The sequence below is a fragment of the Lagopus muta genome, chromosome 4 (genome assembly GCF_023343835.1).
Source record: "Lagopus muta isolate bLagMut1 chromosome 4, bLagMut1 primary, whole genome shotgun sequence".
In the NCBI taxonomy this organism is placed as follows: Eukaryota; Metazoa; Chordata; class Aves; order Galliformes; family Phasianidae; genus Lagopus; species Lagopus muta.
The window spans coordinates 41,220,103-41,238,587 of record NC_064436.1 but is presented as its reverse complement, the minus strand read 5'-3'; the positions used below and the strand labels follow the sequence as shown (position 1 = coordinate 41,238,587).

At 40.4% G+C, this 18,485-nt stretch overlaps 1 protein-coding gene across 1 annotated transcript in view; it reads right to left on the bottom strand.

Annotated features, from left to right (window-relative positions):
* NFKB1 (nuclear factor kappa B subunit 1) overlaps positions 1–18,003 on the bottom strand; it is a 58,140-nt gene extending 40,137 nt beyond the window's left edge. Inside the window, 3 exon segments of the mRNA XM_048940992.1 lie at positions 4,489–4,573; positions 5,634–5,686; positions 17,724–18,003. Coding sequence (XP_048796949.1) covers positions 4,489–4,573; positions 5,634–5,678 — 130 coding nt within the window. The 5' untranslated portion in view covers positions 5,679–5,686; positions 17,724–18,003.
* Between the last annotated feature and the right edge of the window lie 482 nt (positions 18,004–18,485).

The following is an 18,485-nucleotide window of genomic DNA, read 5'->3' as shown; positions in this document are numbered from 1 at the left end:
CTGGAGAATCTCTCCTATGAAGAACAGGCTCAGAGAGCTGAGGTTGTTCAGCCTGGAGAAGGCTCAAGGGAAACGTTCCAGCAGCCTTCCAGTACTTAAAGGAGGACTACAGGAAAGATGAAGAGAGAAATTCCATCAGGAATTTAAACTAAAAAAGACTAGATTCAGATTAGATATTAGAAGAAATTCTTCACTCTGAGGGTGGTGAGGCACTGCAGTAGGCTACACAGAGAAGCTGTGGATCCCCCTCCATTGTGACTTAACCCAGCAGGCAGCTAAGCACCACGTAGATGATTGCTGACTCCCACTCTGTGGAAAGGGAGAGAGCATTAAAAAATAACAAACAAAAAAAAAAAGAATATAAACTCATGGGTTGAGATAAGGTCAGTTTAATAAGAAGGGGGGTGGGGGGAAGGCAAAAAACAAACCAAGAATAAAAATCCCAAGTAAAGAACAATGCAATTACTCACCACTGGCTGACCCATGCCCAGACAGTCCCCAAGCAGTGGCTTCCCACCCAAATCTTCAGTTTTATTTTTCAGCATGATGCCTTATATTTAACGGGGGGCAGCTGACCTGGTTCTGTTCCCTTCCAGCTTCCTGAGCAACTCCACCCTCCTCAATGGCAGGGCAGTGTGAGAAACCAAAGAGTCCTTACCTTGTAAGCATTGCTCAGCAACAACTAAAACATCAGTTCACTATCAGCAAATTTTAAACCTAAATCCAAATCACAGCTACTATACCAGCTACTAAAAAAATAGAAAATTATCTCAGTCAAAATCAGGATCCCCCATCCCTGGAAGCGTTCAAGGCCAGGCAGGATGGAGCTTTGTGCAACCTGGTCTAGAGGGAGGTGTTCCTGCCCATACCAAGGGGTTGGAACTAAATGGTCTTTAAAGACCCTTCCATTTCAAACTGTTCTGTGATTTACAAGTTATCCCCTTGTCAGGGATCTACCCTCATAGGAACACTGTATACAGTTTAAAGGGTGATATTTAAAGCAAGCAGCACATGAGCTCTGCTTAACCTCCTTCCTCCTCCTTTTCACTCTTCAGTAGACAAGCACAGCAGATCTAGAAAAAAATACCAAGAGCCATAGGCAAGCCTGCCCATGCTTGTGAGGACTGGGGCCACTGGTTTGAGACAGGAAAATGAATACCCATCTCATTTTTGGTGACTGTCATCTGCCCTGAATCTCTTCCTAGGAATATCTTTCTCTCTGAAAAAAATATGAAACACTTTTTTTTTTTTTTTAAAAACAGCATCTTCTTCGTCCCTCAACACCTTTCTTCTCAACAGCAAGCATCATAGAAGGCTTGGCAGCGTCGATTCAAGAAACAGTGGTAGTTAAAGAAAACCAGAAAGGAGCAATTTTAGCAGCCTACAGATGACATCCTTCAGTTGCTGATGAGCCTGCTTCAACCTCACAGGTTTAGTTTGACTGAAGTAAAAGTAAGAAAAAAACCCAACACTTGAATGCCAACAGCTGGTTAGACGAGAACCTCTACAACCAAAATAATATCTCCAAAATTCAAAACATCTCTAACTCATACACATAGCACTACATTTTATGGTTGCAGATAACATTGTACAATCAGAAAACAGTACGAAACGCCCAAATTTGTAAAAGACTTTGCTCAGAGCTCTTCCTATTTCCTCTCCAATTTAAGGCATCACTTCTTTGTCCCCCAGTGTAGCAGTGGACATCACACTGCTGCATACCTGCTTCTACACCTCCCTAGTACATGAAGGATAAGTACCTGGCTCTCAAAAGCAGGATGCTTCCCAGTGAGCAAAGAACCTGCTGACTTCATGCCGTGCTGCCCTTGCTGCTGAAGGTATTTTAAAACACACAGCTCAGTCCTGCAGTTTGCACTGTTACAAAAGGCATTGTAAATATAATTTTTTTCCACAGAAGGCACACACAGACTACTTCTCCTTCTAGATTTAAATGTAAATGTAGAACTTGACCCAAATAACCATCTACTCCAGCTTTAGAGCCAAAATAACCAAGCACTAACCACAATTTTTACTTAAAACTGCTGTGAGACAGGAAAAAAAAAAAAGTGGGTAGAAAGATTTGAACACTGACAATTGCATGGAGAAAATCCTTGCCTCATATCTCAAATGTTTTTCTGCTATTACTGTAAATAGATGACAGAACATCTGTCATCAGAAAGTCCCCAGATTCCCCGGCTATTTGTTGATTCACCTACACTGGCATGATACAGCAATCCATAAATACATCACACCTGCCTGCCAAGGTAATAAGTCTGACATTGTTCATTTACAAATGCACAATTAGATGGCATTTAAGTAATAGTCTAGTCTGAAACTCACGTCTGTGATAACCTTAAAAGGGAATTATAACAAGGAGGGGAATCAACTTTTTACTCTGGTAGACAGTGACAGGATAAGGGGGAATGGTTTTAAGCTCAAGGAAGGAAGGTTTAGATGGGATGTCAGGAGGAAGTTCTTCACAGAGAGTAGTGGTGTGCTGGAGTGGGCTGCCCAGAGACCTTCTGGATGCTCCGTCCATGGAGCTTTTCAAAAGCAGGGTGGATGGGACCCTGGGCAGCCTGCTCTAGTACCAGAACTGGAGGTTGGTGGCCCTGCCTGTGGCAGGGGGGTGGAACTTGATTGTCCTTGGGGTCCCTTCCAACACAAGACATTCTGAGAGTCTATGATTATTTCATACTTCTTGACTAAATCCCATTTTGTACACAGAGAATGTGCCAGCTACACTGCAGCAGTAGACAAGATCAGTGCAATAAAGAAAAATTAATAAACAGCAGCTAAGTAATTTTGCTAATTAAGGATATAGCTGGAACTAGCCCTGAAAGAGTCTTTTGAGATTACAGACTCCAGAGAATTCTTGACTCCCCCACATGGTTTTTGAACAGCTGTTTTCCAGCTTAGACAGGAAATAGATATCTGAAAATCAGTTTTATATGTCTGAATATTTTGTATGGAATGAGCCTGGCATGAAGACTATAAAGTAAGTTCAAAAGGTAGATGTAAGAAAGATATCATTGTGGGGAAACCAAAATACCAATAAGGTCACCCATCTCATAAAATCTCTAGGAGAGCAGGGATGGCCCATTAATCTTACACAAGTGAGTCTTACTGTACAATTTTACCTGCCTTATTGAAAATGCACTGCAAATAAATGATACCAATATTCATTTGTTGGATATTTTTCCATATTTGTCAAGAGCTTTGCTCATCAGTGCATTTTACCTTGAAACAAGTTATCTGTACCGTGTGTTTGTCTTGATCCTTGCTCACATCTACTCAGTCAAGAAAACTGAGGTATGCTTTAAATCATAAAAAGCACTGACAGAGTAAGTGTGTATTTTTTAAATCTGCATTTATTATTACATTAAGGTAGAATTTTAACTACAAAATAAAAGGCCAATCACTTATCTCATTCGGTCCTTTACACCTTCACTGCTATCAAGTTTCTCAAATATATATAAAACACAACATACAATATGGGTTTGCTTTTTCAACAAAATAAAGCAATCTGCAATGCAAAAGACACTACCTATGTCTTTATAACATAGACTTGAACAAATCAACAAGACAAAGTGCTGTGTTAAAAGATATTACCAACTATATTAAAGATAGAAAATCAAGACAAATCTCATATGATTGAACAGATTTTTATTCTCCTCCTCCTTTTAAATCAGCTGTTTTAACAAATTAAGCAGCAGAAATGCAATTTCCTAAATTAAGAACTATAATTAATAAGTACAAAGACATTGAATACCAAAACTAAACCAAGATTGATCAAGCAGCTACTACTGGCTAAAGAGTAACACATTTCATCTTCCTGTTCTGGAACTATCCTGCAAGAAACACATATTAGACTTTTGCAGAACCCTATTTGCTCATTTTCACTATTTGGTTACAAAATCTAACACTGAGATTTCAAACGTGTAAAAATTCCGGAAGTCGTCAGGTACATTTAATACCAAACTGCTACATTACAGGAAACACAGAAGTCACCAAGAAGGAAAAACACATTTGAATGACACAGGAAGTTGCATATACTCTACATTTTATCAGTGAAAAACAAGCACCTTAAGAATTATTGCGACAAATAAAATACTATTTAAGATGAAGGAGAAAAAAAAACGTACATGTTGCACCCTGCAAACTGGCAATACAAACATCACTGAGTATGCAAATTTAGAACAATAATTATACAAACAGGTCACTCAAAGCTCTTTGGTTAAAGCAATTAACTGACAAACTTTCAGTTTCTGTACAAGTCAAATGAAAATTAATTTTGTCTCCCTTGAAACTTTCATAAAGGCAAGTGATGCTTGAAGATACAATATGAAGTCAAATCAACGTACATCTTAGAATGTAAACAAACTAGCCTCTGAAAAGAACTTCACACACACAGAACAACAATAACAAAGAAAAGAAGCCAGGAGAAACAGCACGAAAATAACACAATCAAACAGCAACAGTTCCTACCTGTTCGTAGTGGTAAGTCTGAAGTGATGTAGCCTGTATTATTAAATATTGTATTCATTCCCATAAGCTGGTCCATTGCAAACATCTATATTGAAAGAGAGTACATTCCTCATTACTATACATACAAACCGTTTCCTAAAGCAACTTTTAGGAACAAAATTCGAAGTTATCTACAGTCATTCAGATCCCAATAGGTAAACACTTTATGTCTTGGTTTATTTTTGCTGTCAACAGCAATGCCAGCAAAGTCGATAGTAGTGAAAGTTTCACCAGTGTGACATGACTGCACTGAGCTCAGCACAGTTTCTAAGCCTGCATTTTGCTTACAGACTAGCGGTCGTCAGTTGTTTGTTCAAAAGAGATGAGATGCCAAATTCTGAAAATCTGACCCTACATGACTTGCTCGAAGAGCCACTTAAGTTTTAATTTCAAATTCTGCAATTAAACCCCACCAGACCACATTCCTTATTCAAATAAATCTACAAATTCTAAAGCAAGAAAATAGAATGCCTAGGTTAAATTACAGTTTGTGTTTTGAATATTGACATGTCTTAACCCACTGTAATTGCTGTCGAGTAAAATCTTCTAAAGTGGAAGAAGCATAAAAGAGAAAATCCTCTCTTCTTGGAAATGAAGGTGAGTTGAAAGGGTCTGTTCTTCACTCCAACCTTCCACCAAATTATTCTCACAATTAAAATGAATCATGAAATGATCTAATGAGATGTGGAATTGCTGTGGAAAAGCCAAGATCTGTGTGAGTTAAAGAACATTCTAGTCATCAATATCAATGCAAATTTCACCAGAAATGACACAAATTAACTTATCAGTGTGTCAGGGGCCTTATTTTCAGATCAAGTCTAATGCCTATCACAGGAGGAAGTTCAGAGCAAATGTCACAGGCAGACAGGCCACAAAAATGAGATGTTTCTTTAAACAAGCCTGTTCCTCCTTTAGACTTCAGCCATTCCACCAATGGTAAGGTACTTTACTGGTCATGGAAAGGCTGGCTTAGAAAAATAAAAGTAGCTGGAATGCTTTTATATTTCTATGCTCTTAAACCTAAGAAACGACAGGACAGTATAAGAGGAAGACAGAAAGACCCAAAATAGAAAAGAGGGATACTGAAAATACACAAACCCACTTACTTGGGGATCTGACACTCCCATAATATATGGATCCTCTCCTGCCATTTTAAGTCCTGAAACACAGAAAGAATAAGAACTCTAACTTTTCTTTTCAATATAGATGAATACTCAAAGTCAGATGAGCTAAAAAGCCCATCACTGACCCATCTTAATTTACTTATAGTATTAGTGATTTATAAAATGCTCCAAAAATTCCCCAGTATTTGCACAGAACAGGCTAAGGACAGGACCAGCTACAGCTAGGATCTTCCATTGCTTGCTCCCAAGCAACACAAGACTGCAGTCAAAGTCCTGAAGTCAAAATTTATTGCAAATTCATTAAAATTAGGAATTAATTTGTATCTCTCTTTAGCCTGACTGTTCTGCTTGAGTAAGCAAAATCATTATCATAGCATAGCAAAGGAACCACTGCATTTTTATACAACAAAAAGTCTTAAAATCACTAATGAATGAATCCTAACTTCTTGTGAAGTACTACTAACTGAAAGATTAGGATCTCCAAGAAAAAACACTCTATGTTTTTTCTTTAAATACAAAAATGAGTCAAATATTGACTCCTTTGAAGCACCTTTCTTTCCTGAGGTCCACAAATGTTTGGCATCCAGACACACATAGTGCTGACAGTGACAATTATGGCTATACAAAAAAAATAGCCCTCTGTAGAGGTCTTGATGTCAGTGCTGGTCACTGGAACATTTTCGCCTGCCTTATCTTTCCAGGACATGTAATGGTAAGCCAGTACTGAAACTTGGAAATTTTCTTAAGAACTTTCTAAGCCTGCTTTAAAATATAGCTATTATTTCTTCTCATGTAAACATTATTAAAAGAACTACGATTCCATTGTAAAAAAAAGAGGCTCTCCAAGGAGACACCTGAAAAGTACAATAGTTACAATTTCAAGAGACTCATGTCTGCACACACACAGACATTCTGAATATGGGTAATAACTAATAACAGTTACAAACATGTTGCTGGCACTCATATTCCACCAGAGCGAACATGAATCATGTCTCAAAGCGAACCAGTAAACAGGTAAAGAAAAACTGAGTCACTACATGCACTCTGCCAAGATTAGGCAAATGTCCAATAGATAACTGGAATATTTGGATGTTTCCAAATATTTGGATGACAGAGACTCAGACCATTAATGGAGCTGCAGTGACAGCACACAGCCACCCGTAATACACCAGGAGAAAACTGATGAAATTTTAAATGGTGAAAGAGGAGACATTCAATACAGTCATGTCTTCCAGCAAAGATGTCCATATGGATAAAGTGATTTTTTAACCTAGAAAATAAAAGCACTTGCTTGTTTATAATCCAATTTTAGGAAGAAATATTTACCAAGTAATATCCATTTGCTGTATTTGAGCAAATACCAAAGAATTGGTCATAAGATTTCAGCCAAAAAATGAGTAGTAGCTAAAACAGCCACAGATACTCATACTGTACCTCATTACCCATCACTTGAGCAACCTAGACACCAGCCGGTCACGTTTCATAACAAGCACTTTCTGTAAGGACTATTTTCACTAATAATTGCTAATACAAGGCATTTGTAACAAAACCTTCAGATTCTGAAAGATGTTTTTCTTTGATGTTATATTTGCATAAAAAGATCACAACTCTCATCACTCATTGACAAGTTACTGAAATCACTGGAAAGACTGTACTCCAGTTTTTGGCAAACACTTCCCAACTGAAGGTATGGATGTTACAGTAAACAATTTGAGAACCTCAATAGCCAACATGTTTTAGGAAGTGTCATCTACACGCACAGCTGCACACTGACCAGGTAACCGTAACTACAGTGGCCAGATTTCTTCTGAACAAGCAGAATAAAAACTTTTCCCTAAGTCTTGTTTTGTCATCTCTCGTGTTTAATTTCTTCCTATTTCCTGAGTCATATAAGCAAAGTGATGTTTAGAAATACCTAAAATTCCCAGATAAGACTAACAAAGATTCTGAGGAACTAAGATCAATAGCAACTGTCCAGTTTGCTAATTGCATACTTCTCAAACTTTTCACACAGAACATCTCACAACTTTATCTGCAAGCCCAACAGGATAAACTTAACGCAATTTTCCACCACCTTTGTCCTACTCTGTTTTCTCTGACTGCATCACTCTCACTCCAGCAGAATTCTGCAGGAAAACCTGTGATTTGTAGTTGAAAAATACTGTAGAGGCAGTACTACTGAAAACTTTTAATTTAACGACCTGTGAGACCAAAGTTATCTCAGAAATAAATGTCTGTTAGCATCAGTCCTTCAAATTCACCTTATCAGAACTGCTATTTCTGGTTTGGGTTTTTTTTTGGCAGATCCAAGGAGTAACAACATCCCCAGAGCAAAGATGAATGTTCCATTCAGAAGCAAGGTTGCTACCTGCATACTGCACTGCAGGTCTGTATTAAAGCATTTGTAACCAGACACTAAGAACAACCACTCAAGCACCAACAGCGCAGGTACTTCTTACTTAAGCTGCAGTGCTTGGGGGAAAGGTTAAAGACATTCTTTCTGGAGTGAATGCTAAGCTGGTTTATTATAAATACAGAATGACTTAGATGTGCAAATATTCAGCTTTGTGTATATGAATTGACACTTGAGTGCCTTTTCAGGGCATAGACAAAAATTAACCCAGCAATTTAAAATGAGCCCTCTAAATGCCTGAGAACACTTTCTGTTTTACTGCGTGCTTTGTCTCTTTCAAAGACAAACAAAGGACAAAACTGTTCCCATACCTCCAGACCAGCATTTCTGCTTGGCATTTTTTAAACTATCAAATCTCTAAGCTTCCTCTTCTTCTAAGAAGACTGTGGCAAATCCAGGAAAGGTCAGTAACATGACAGAAAAAACCCACAAACACGTGCACAAAATCAGACTATCATTAAAGACAGAGCCTAACACTTCATTGTTTCTCTTTTAATTGCTCTCTCCCCATATTGCATGAATTTCTATGCACCTTCCCAGCACGCATAAAAGATGAGCACCTACCACGAGTAGCTTTGTTCACTCTCACCTTGTGAAGAGAGGTACCTGAGCCACACTGTGGCTCAGAGATGGTTCTTATTCAAGCTGTATCTGCTGCTGTATGCATCTTAGAAATGCCAGGTCAGAAATACAACTCTCATTTGAAGACAACTGGGATTAAAGCTGTTTTGTGGAAGTTCGTTTTACCATATATGTCTGGTTCCCATATAACTTTCCAGATGCCTGCAGACCACAATGAACCAGGACACTATCTACCCTGGAGATCCTCTGAAATCTTTCAGACGAGGGCACCCAGGAACTAAATGTTTCAACTCACAGTAGTTTTCAGTGTGAATATTCAGGGAAGGCTGAAGGAACATCATTTTGCTTGTAGCACAATGGGGAAACCCTAAAAAGCTCCATTTGTTCAAAACCAAACCGCTGCACCTACTGAGGGAATTTAACTGTGCACACAGGTACTCTTCCTCTCTCCTCCACAATGTGTCAGTTGCTCTCATGAAAAAAAGTTTTTAAAAATGATTTAAAAAAAAACAAAACAGGCAGACATACGGATTCATACACATATATGGAAGCTGACTGGATTGCACCAATCAACAGATCATAATGGCAGATAGTTTGCCTCTCTCCTCCTCACTAATACCTGAATAATATCTGGTACAAGCTGCCACTGACAGAAGAACACAGAATTCATTTACTGTATTCTGAATGTTTATATAAAAGCTTCATATGGATCAGACATTTAAACTGGAAAAATCATAATTTATTTAGGAACACCATTATTCAGGAACACAATTGCACAGACAAGCATAACCTAATGCAACTACTAGAAATCAAACTTTAATATCTGATCCAGACACTAATACCCAGTTGTTTAAGAATATTTCTCACTCAGCAGATGCATGCCATTAAAAAATAAAAAAATAAAAAAATAAAAAATAAAATCAAGACTTCAGACTCCATTCTAGGTTTGTTCTCCTAACACTGGCTTGGGTAAAAGCCCGAATAGTGCATACACAATCAGATTAGGATGGCTTCTTATTCCTGCAAACAGGAAATAAATTATTTTTAATACTCCCTAAATAAGAGGTCTGCTCCAAAAGTAATGCTCCCTGTATCACTATCTTGCCCTGTGATGTCAGAGGCGGGTGTTGGTGGTATGGCAGTAGACGTTGAACCCTCCCACCAATATTCCATTTAATTATCACGAAATGGATGGCAACAGAGGGGCTGACAAGATGGTGGTGGGTATGAAGCAAAGGAAAGGAAAGGAAAAGAATTCCACTGAGCAGAATAAAACTGCACCCAGTGACACTAAATAATGCTTGTTGAACGTATATGGAGATCAAACAGTGTATGTGAGTACAGTGGGGTGGTAGGTGGAGTGTTTCAGCACTGGTGACAGTGGGCCATTTGGGCTGGCATGGATTTTATGAGCACAGCGTGCAGACTTTTGTTCATTGCTGCAGAAATGAATAGCTAATGGTAATAACTATGATGAAAAATAGTGGTTTGTAGCTGAAAATTTGCTGTATCAACTAATGTTATTGTTTGTATCTGCTGTAGTTTCCATGGAAATAAACAGAAGGCATTACTTTCAGAGCAACCTACGCAGTTGCAACATCCCCCTCAGCCCCAAAATAAATGTAAGCTTTAATCCCCTAATTCTGAATAGTCAAATTTTGAAGAAACTTACAGATGAAGATAACTCTTCACATAGAACCAGCTGAAAAACACCGTATGTGCTTCCTTTCCCAGACCTTCAAAGAGACACGGTAAGCACGTCTCTACTTTTCATCTGCGAATATGTTGGGGATTTACTGCTCTGTTTTCTTTTTTTGTTTTATCAGTTTGCAGTGACAAAGGATAGAGAGGTTCACCAACTTCTCTATCCCACAAAGACTTTCCTCATCATAAATGAGAGTGATGCACAATGGAGACTCAATGGCCACTCATCTCTTACATTTCTTTAACCTCTTAAACTACTGTGACACAACGTCCATTATATCCTCAGAAAATGAACACAAAGGACGTGCATTAGGGTGTCTGCCTGCTGCTGTGTTTTAAAATATAAAGCATCAACTCATCTTCCTAAAACACGTCCACTATTTTTAGCTAGTTCACTGTAAAGACTGAGCTCAGGATAGATTAATATTTTATGGAAAAAGGTTTGTCTATAACACAGATCAGTGTAACGGGATAGAAATTAAGACATTCTGTAAAAGGCAGACTAGAGGTATTACATGAGGTATGCCACTGGGTGATGATCTTTATTACTCAAAGATCATTACAGTCTTGAACTGGAATTAGCCTGACAGTATAAAGAAAGTCTTCATTTTGAAGAACAGCCCTTCTTACCTTTTAGGGTTGGGATTCAAAAAGCAAAGGTAACCTCAAGACATGAGAAACACAACTATCACACTTCAAGTGACCTGACTGACGTACTGAAAGCACACTTCTTCCTGCATTTTCTTCTAGCAGGGTCTTTTTCTCTTTAATTTGGCTTTTATTGTAATTTAACTGTTAAAAATAAGTTTCTTCAATCAGACACAATGAAAATTTGCTGTGGTTATGCTCCTAAGCCTACTTATTTTGCTTATTAAAAACAGGATTAAGGATGAAAGAGAGACAAAGACTCTTTTTTGTTTTGTATGTGTTTTGTATATATCTCTCATCCTATGTGCCCCCCCCCATTTGGGCTATGCAACACAGCAGACTCTCTGATGAGAGAACTCTACACAAGAAGCATCAAGTTCTTGGAAATTCTCCAGCAGTCTTGATACACTGAGTTAGAAACAGTAACTGCTATGCTGTTCAGCCTCTGCAGTGTTTCACCTGGTATTGTTTACTTCTCTATTTACCCCTTTTAAGAGTAACTATCCATCCTTGCTCACTTTTCTAACAATCTGTACACAGAAAACTGTTTTAGACCAGCATTTCCAGAAATGCAGGGAACACAGTGCGCAATACAGATGCTGCAAACTGCCAGGTAGGGCTGGAACCATAACAAGAGTGCAATGAGATGAATTTGGCTAGACAGAGAGCAACATGCTGCTTGGAAAGAACAAATACACTGTTCCAAGGCATTCAGACTGAAGCCTTCAGCAGCATCCTAGAGCATCCTAGAGCACACCTCCACTGACATTCAGCCTTTTCACCTTGCTCTGGACATCCCTCCCACCTTCATCCAGTACTTCAATTCCCCTGAAACCCAGCTTTTTTTCCCATAATACAATTTGCACTGCTCAAGGGCAAAAGCCTTTGAGGCAAAATATATTCTTAGAAAAGCACTGGGGGGAAAGGGAAGGAAGTTAGAGAATTGCTCTTATCTATTTCTGCATAGAACAGCAGGTTTAGATCTTCTAAAGCTTCAAGATGCAAGTTATGTCATGAACCTACAACAGTTAAATACACATTAAATGGACAAGCTTCATTTCTTTTAAGTCCTTCTAACCACTTAAAATTTTTAGAGCTTAATAAAAGATGTTTTTCTTAAGAAAAATGAACCCATTTTTTGTTAAAAGCAATATAATATGGACTACTGTACAGGCAGGGTTCCAAGCATTTGCTGGCATTTGGAACACATTTTCCAAACCTGCCTAAAGCAGGTCAACACAACTAGGCTCCAACAGCTGCTGACTACCAGCACCCTGCACTTCCAACACCGCGCGCATATGGAGCTGCTGCAGAAATTGTTTCAGGGGAAGAACAGGAGGGAGCGGGGAAAGGGAGAGAAAAGAAGGGAGACACCTCCCTCACAAATACTAGGAAAGCAGAATCTCAGCAAAGAAAAGGTTTCACCAATGGTTATTTACATTGCTCTCAATTACTCACTTTGTCTCCACTCACTTTAATAAATTACTCTGTTTCTGAAGTCCCTGGACAACGATTTAGAGTGGACAAAATATTTGTCATTTAGATTAACATTGTCCTGAGGCCCAATTGGGAAAAACAGAATAAATGTGAGACATATAAAAAGGTTTTCCCTATAGACATATATAAAGGTTTTTCCAAATGGATGAAAAAAGTGCTACAGAAAGCAATCCCTGGGGTTATTCAAAATAAAAGGTGATTAACAGCTGCAATATTCTGAAACATACAAAGTAAACAGAAACAAAAACATATGAGAACGTCACGTACACTTTTACTCACATCATGATACAGACATCAAACAGAAACAGAACAGTATGAAAGCATTAAAAGCATGAAAGCAATTGCTAGCTTGTGTAAGTTGACAAGAAGCCCCCATCAATTATGGTTGCTTGTTTTTTTAAGGATTTTTTTTTTTAATGGATTTTAATTCAATTCATTCATGAAATTTGCTTTTAAAAGTTCTAAAACAGAAGGAATATTAGTCATCTGTAACTTCAGTGCTGTGGAGTTGTTTTGAGTAAACTACTCTCAATATAAATCTCAACATTCAACTTCTGCAGTACAAGTAGGTAAATCGTGCTCACTATTTCCTTAAGCTAACATACAGAGTTATTATCCACTAAAAAAGATTTCAGTGTAAGTATTCAGCAGTAAGAAAAGAGTCGTGCAGAGGCTTTTCTTTCTTTAAACGCCACTTTCCCCTGCAGATTCTCATCCATAGAATTCCGAAGCTGCAGTGACACTATATAACCCAAGATGACACAACTTGTCTGTTTGTTTTTCTAGCACACCAGCACAAATTGCCTCCTCTTGTTATTAACAGGGTTTGCTCATTATTTCCTGTTGGATGGGGTGGGGAGTTGTTGCTGTTTTTTTTTAATTAAAAAAATGCTGACATAAAATTTCAAAATATTTTCTAAGATGCACCATTGGACAACAGTATTAAAACTACAAACCACTTGGGAAATGAAAGTGATTGCAAAGATTAAAGATTTCAAAAGAGGGCAATGCTTTGAATCTGAAATTTTTAGTGCAGAATTACCTACAGGAAATGGAGAGTCGGAATTATTAACTCACATAACCATCACGCTAAAAGGAAAAATTATAGCATAAGGAAACTTATTTGGCAGATAATGTAACAGCTGCTCATGTAGTCCATGTAGTCATGTAAGTACCTTTACAACCAAGTTCTTTGCCTGTTTTGATCCTTCACCAAATGCCAAAGCAGCAAGCCAACACAACAACAGTTTTTCCAGGACAACATTAGAAGAAAATCAAAATGTTTTTATTAAAACACATTCAAAACAATTTAAAGCAAAGTAATAAATGGTATTCAAATGTATCAGAGTGTGCTTGTCGCATATACTTAATGCTAAGTATATGTAAAAATACTGAGGTTTAACACGGCAAAACAACTCCATTAAGTGCACTGTATTTTAGCCACAAGGCGGTAACTTCACTTGAAGTAACCTAAAAATTTGTGTTAAAATGCTGTTACTTTTTGCTGTAGATTAAGAAGAATCACTGAATGTTCTTTAGGAATACTCTCGTTCGTATAAAATTGTTCAAAGTTAAATACTAACTCAAAGAGCACACACATACCCACTTCAGAAGCCTTAAGTGAAATGAATCATCAGTACTAAAGAGTAAACCTTTTCCTTTTTGAGGAGAGAAATAACAGTGCTGCTGAGAAGCTAAACAACAACTAAACCCAGAGGTCCAATTCACATAAGGTTTGCCATATCAGCAGCTGCTTGCACACAGGTTCCGAAGTCCTACTGAAGGACAGCCTTCATTTAAAGAACACAGCTGCAAAGAAGGGCTCAGCAGCAAGGGCAGTTACCACTGCAAGCACAGCAGCGAGCCAACGAATCCTCAGTATCCCTTGGCTCATCAACAGCCTCTGAAAATACACCTTGGCAGAAATGGTTGGTTAAAGAAGTGACACAGGCAGCTGAACCACAGAGGTCGAACCGAGAACAGCATCAGTGTGGTTATGCCAAGAGCCCTAACGCTGAGGCGTCCCAATCTTCCTCGGCCCAGGGCTTAAAGCTACAGCTGCAGAATGGTTACTATGGCTTCTATTTTCCCCTTCATGTTTTGCAGAGAAATAATAAAACTCCCTCAGCATTAATTTCTCCAGTAGACTCTAACGTAACAAAGAACATTTAGACTAAACTAATGCAACTTAAAACAAAAACCACTCGCTTTGATGACTTCATGTGTGTTACAGTTCGTCCATAAGTATGCAAGCACAAAAGTACAATTTTCAAAACAAAACAACACAAACACACACAACGCAGACCTACTTTGCTTTTGATCTGTGATACCAGTGCAGTTTGCTCTATGGATTGAATTCTAGCTTAGCTAGTTCTGTGTTTTAAGTGAAGAGAAAAAGAAATGTGACGCTGCTTTTCAGAACACCGAAGCTGAAAGGGGAAAAAAGAAACGCACACAGTAGCAACAGCAACTTCCTCCCCACACACGGTCTGCCAGCTCCATTGAAATCCTCAGCAAAGGCTTTCACCTTGAGACCAGAACCATCTGGAACATCTCTTCAAACCTTACTTCTCAATCTGCCAGCAGCACTTCAATAAAATAAACCTTTCACTGAATTCTTCCTATGCTCAAAATGGGATGCAAACATTGAGTCTGGCTGACCTAAGGGCACAATTAATGACAACTGTAATTATGACGCTACTGATGCAGAGCTTCATGAAAGGCTCACAGTTCACTTACTGGACATCAAATTACAAGCTCCATTTCTAAAAACCCTGTGTCAGCTGAAAGTGACCAAGACCAGAGTTTCTTTTTCATTATTTAACCTGAAATTTTCTCTTTTCCTTATCTGTTATTTTATGTCTGAGAACCAAAGAGAAGCGACCAATACATTAGAAAAAAAATTAAATCAACTTTAGACTTCTGTTTACTTAAGAAAAGAATAACAATTTTCTAAATGCAGACGTGTTTGTTCTAATGAGAGAGTTGGCACACATCTACAGCACTCAAAGTAGGAAGATTTTAGTGAGTGAGTTTTCACATGAACTATGTAAACATAGAATAATTACCCAGAATATCTTAAGGCTTCAGAATTTTCTGACCAACAGCTACACTGTAAGTCCTATTCTAAGTTAGTAAAAATGATAATATTGCTTTTTACCATGTGTTTGCAGCTTCAAGACATTCACTACTACTAAGGGAATCTTAAGCTTTCTGGGCAGCACAGGGGATCCTTGATGGTAAGGACTTCTGGGCCTTCCAACTTGGTTCTGGTCCCTCCAGAGCCACAATGTGATGAGAAGCATGATAAAATGAATTCCAAACTGAACTTGGCTTTGGACCTTGCACGTATTCATCAAGGAAGGCATAGAAAGGTTTTGGAGAAAGGGAACAATGAAGAAGAGGAAATTTATTTTCATGAAAATTATATATATATATATATATATAATTATATATATATACATATATAATATACATAAATATATATATACACATAAATATATAAATAAAACTGATTCAAATTTGTTTATGTGTAAGTGCCCAAATATTGGAATTGCATAACACCTCAAAAAAAGAAGCACATTTGCACTTAAATTTAGAAAATTAAATGTGAAGTAACATTGACAAAAAATTGCTACTTTTCAATGAAGCAGAAAATATTACAGTGTGCATCTCAATGAAGCACTGCTCTGCCTGTCAGCACCTCACCCTGTACAAAGATGACTTTTTTCACTTTTTTCCTCTCCCAGCACATTTACTTTATCAGCAAGACATCACGAAGGCACCGACTGAACTAAATGTCTATGATTATGAAGTTCACTACATTACAATTTTTAAAAAACATACAATACACACCATTACATGAAATGAAACAAAGCCACTCTCAATTTTAAACCCTTAACTCTGTTCAAAGTATTTCCATTACTCACAAGACAATTTCATTTTGTGTTGACTGTTGTCAATCAACATTTTTTCTTGGACAAAAAAAAAAAAAAAAAAAAAGGATGGGGGGGAGGGAGCAGAGGACAGAAAGAAGGCAGTGTTTTCCTCTTCTCCTCAATATTTCCGATTAAATCATTTTAACAGGTCTTTCATGTTTTGCAGTGCTAAGCTTCCTTGAAATCTCTGCTGCAATCTCCTGAAAACACTACGGTCAATCCTGACAATAACACTTCAGGGGATCATGTTGGTCAAATTACTGAGCCACAGAAGTCTACAGAACAGAGAACCTCTGGATAGTTACAGGCTGCTTTTTCCCTCTTTCATTTTCTCAATTAAACTGCATATTACAAAACACTGCAGACAGGATGACGTCTCCAAATGACATCTCGGTTAATGCTTTCCTAGAACAGACAGCCAGGAAATAACAAAGCTAGTTTAACCAAAACATTATTGCAACAGCCAATGCTTTGCAGCACACACTCGAGATGTAAATAGGAACAAAGAGCCGTATTTTCAATCTGTTCTGTCAGCCCACCACTGGTGGCAATGCACAGCACCTTCAGCCTCGTGCAGCAAGCACTGGTTTAGGGAAAGTTCCACTCAGTACTAAGCGTCTCTGTTAGAAGAAGAGGACATCTGAAGAAAGGAACTAAACATGGCAAAGATTACAGGTGCTTTAAGGCAGTTGTTTTGAGTCTGTACTACTTTATAAAGCACTACCCTTTAGCAAAGGCTCAGAGCATTTTTAAGCAGGAAGGCGAAGCGCAGTACCAAAGTCACCGGGATCTCTGCCTCCAAGCCTCATCCGGAAAATGCTCAAGGGCACTCCTAATTTACTGATTTGAATGAAATTATCGCCGCGCACCGCATTACGATAACGGCCACATAACATCGGCTCGAGTCAGAAACGGCGCTCGTTCGGGTGAGAGCGAAGTCAGCCACAGGCGCTTCTCCGCTCCGAGTTACCACGGGAGCCCAGAGCATCAACGGCTCCAAGCGCCCGCTCCGAGGAGCAGCCGAACGCAACGGCTCCCTTCCAAAGCGTCCTTCCACCGCCCTTCCGACACCGCTTGCGACGCGACGCTCCGGCCGCCCCGCCGCCTGCAGGCAGGCAGCGCGCCCAGGCGTGCAGCAGTCGTGGTGGGAGCGTCCCGTCGCACCACAGCCCCGGGGCAGCGCGTCCCCCGCGGCCGGCGCGTCCCGTCCCAAACACACACACACACACACACACGCACAGCCGCGGGGGGCTCCTTCTCGGCTCGACAGTCTTGTCCTCCGCCACGCACCGTGACGAACAGCGCGATGAGCCTCCTGCAGCCACTCCGGGAAACTCGCTGAAGAGCCGCGACGCGTACGTACACAGCGCGACCTTTCAAACCCGCACCAGAAATATAAACAACAACAACAAAAAAGACAGGACGGCGGGGCGGCGGCCGCCCTTCGCACGAACTCGGCACCAGGAAGCGGGGAGTGCCCGCGCCCCGACCGGCCGCCGGTGACCGCCTTCTGCCCCCCACCCTCCCCAGCCGCCCGAGCGGCTCCGGCAGCCGCTCCCGGTGCCTCAGGGCCCGGCCCAGGGGTCAAAGCTCCCCACCCGCGGCACGGCGCGGCTGCCCGGCCCGGCGCAGGAAGCGCGGCCAGCGGAGGCAAATGGGCGCCGCGGGAGGGCCGGGCGGGAAGAGAGCAGCGGTCTCACCTGGCTCAGCGCAGGGCTGGCGGAGCCGCGCCGTCGTCGCCGTCGTCGCCTCCGGGTCCCGGCCGCGCACTCCTCAGCGCCGCGCCATGTCAGCAGCGTGACGCCGCCCGCGCCCCGGCTCCACGCGGACTTTCCCCAGTTCTTCCCTCCCCCGGCCCCGCTGCCGGCCCGCTGGCGAGGGCAGCCGAGCGGCACCCCGGCCCGCGCGGCCGCTGCCTGCCTTCCCTCCGCCCCTGCCCCCGGCCCGCCGCACTTCCTGACTGGAAATTCCCGCTGACGCTCCGGCGGCGCAACGGCCGCGCGGGAGAGCCGGGGCGGGGCGGGAGGCAGCGCGCGGCCGCTGGGGGGCGGC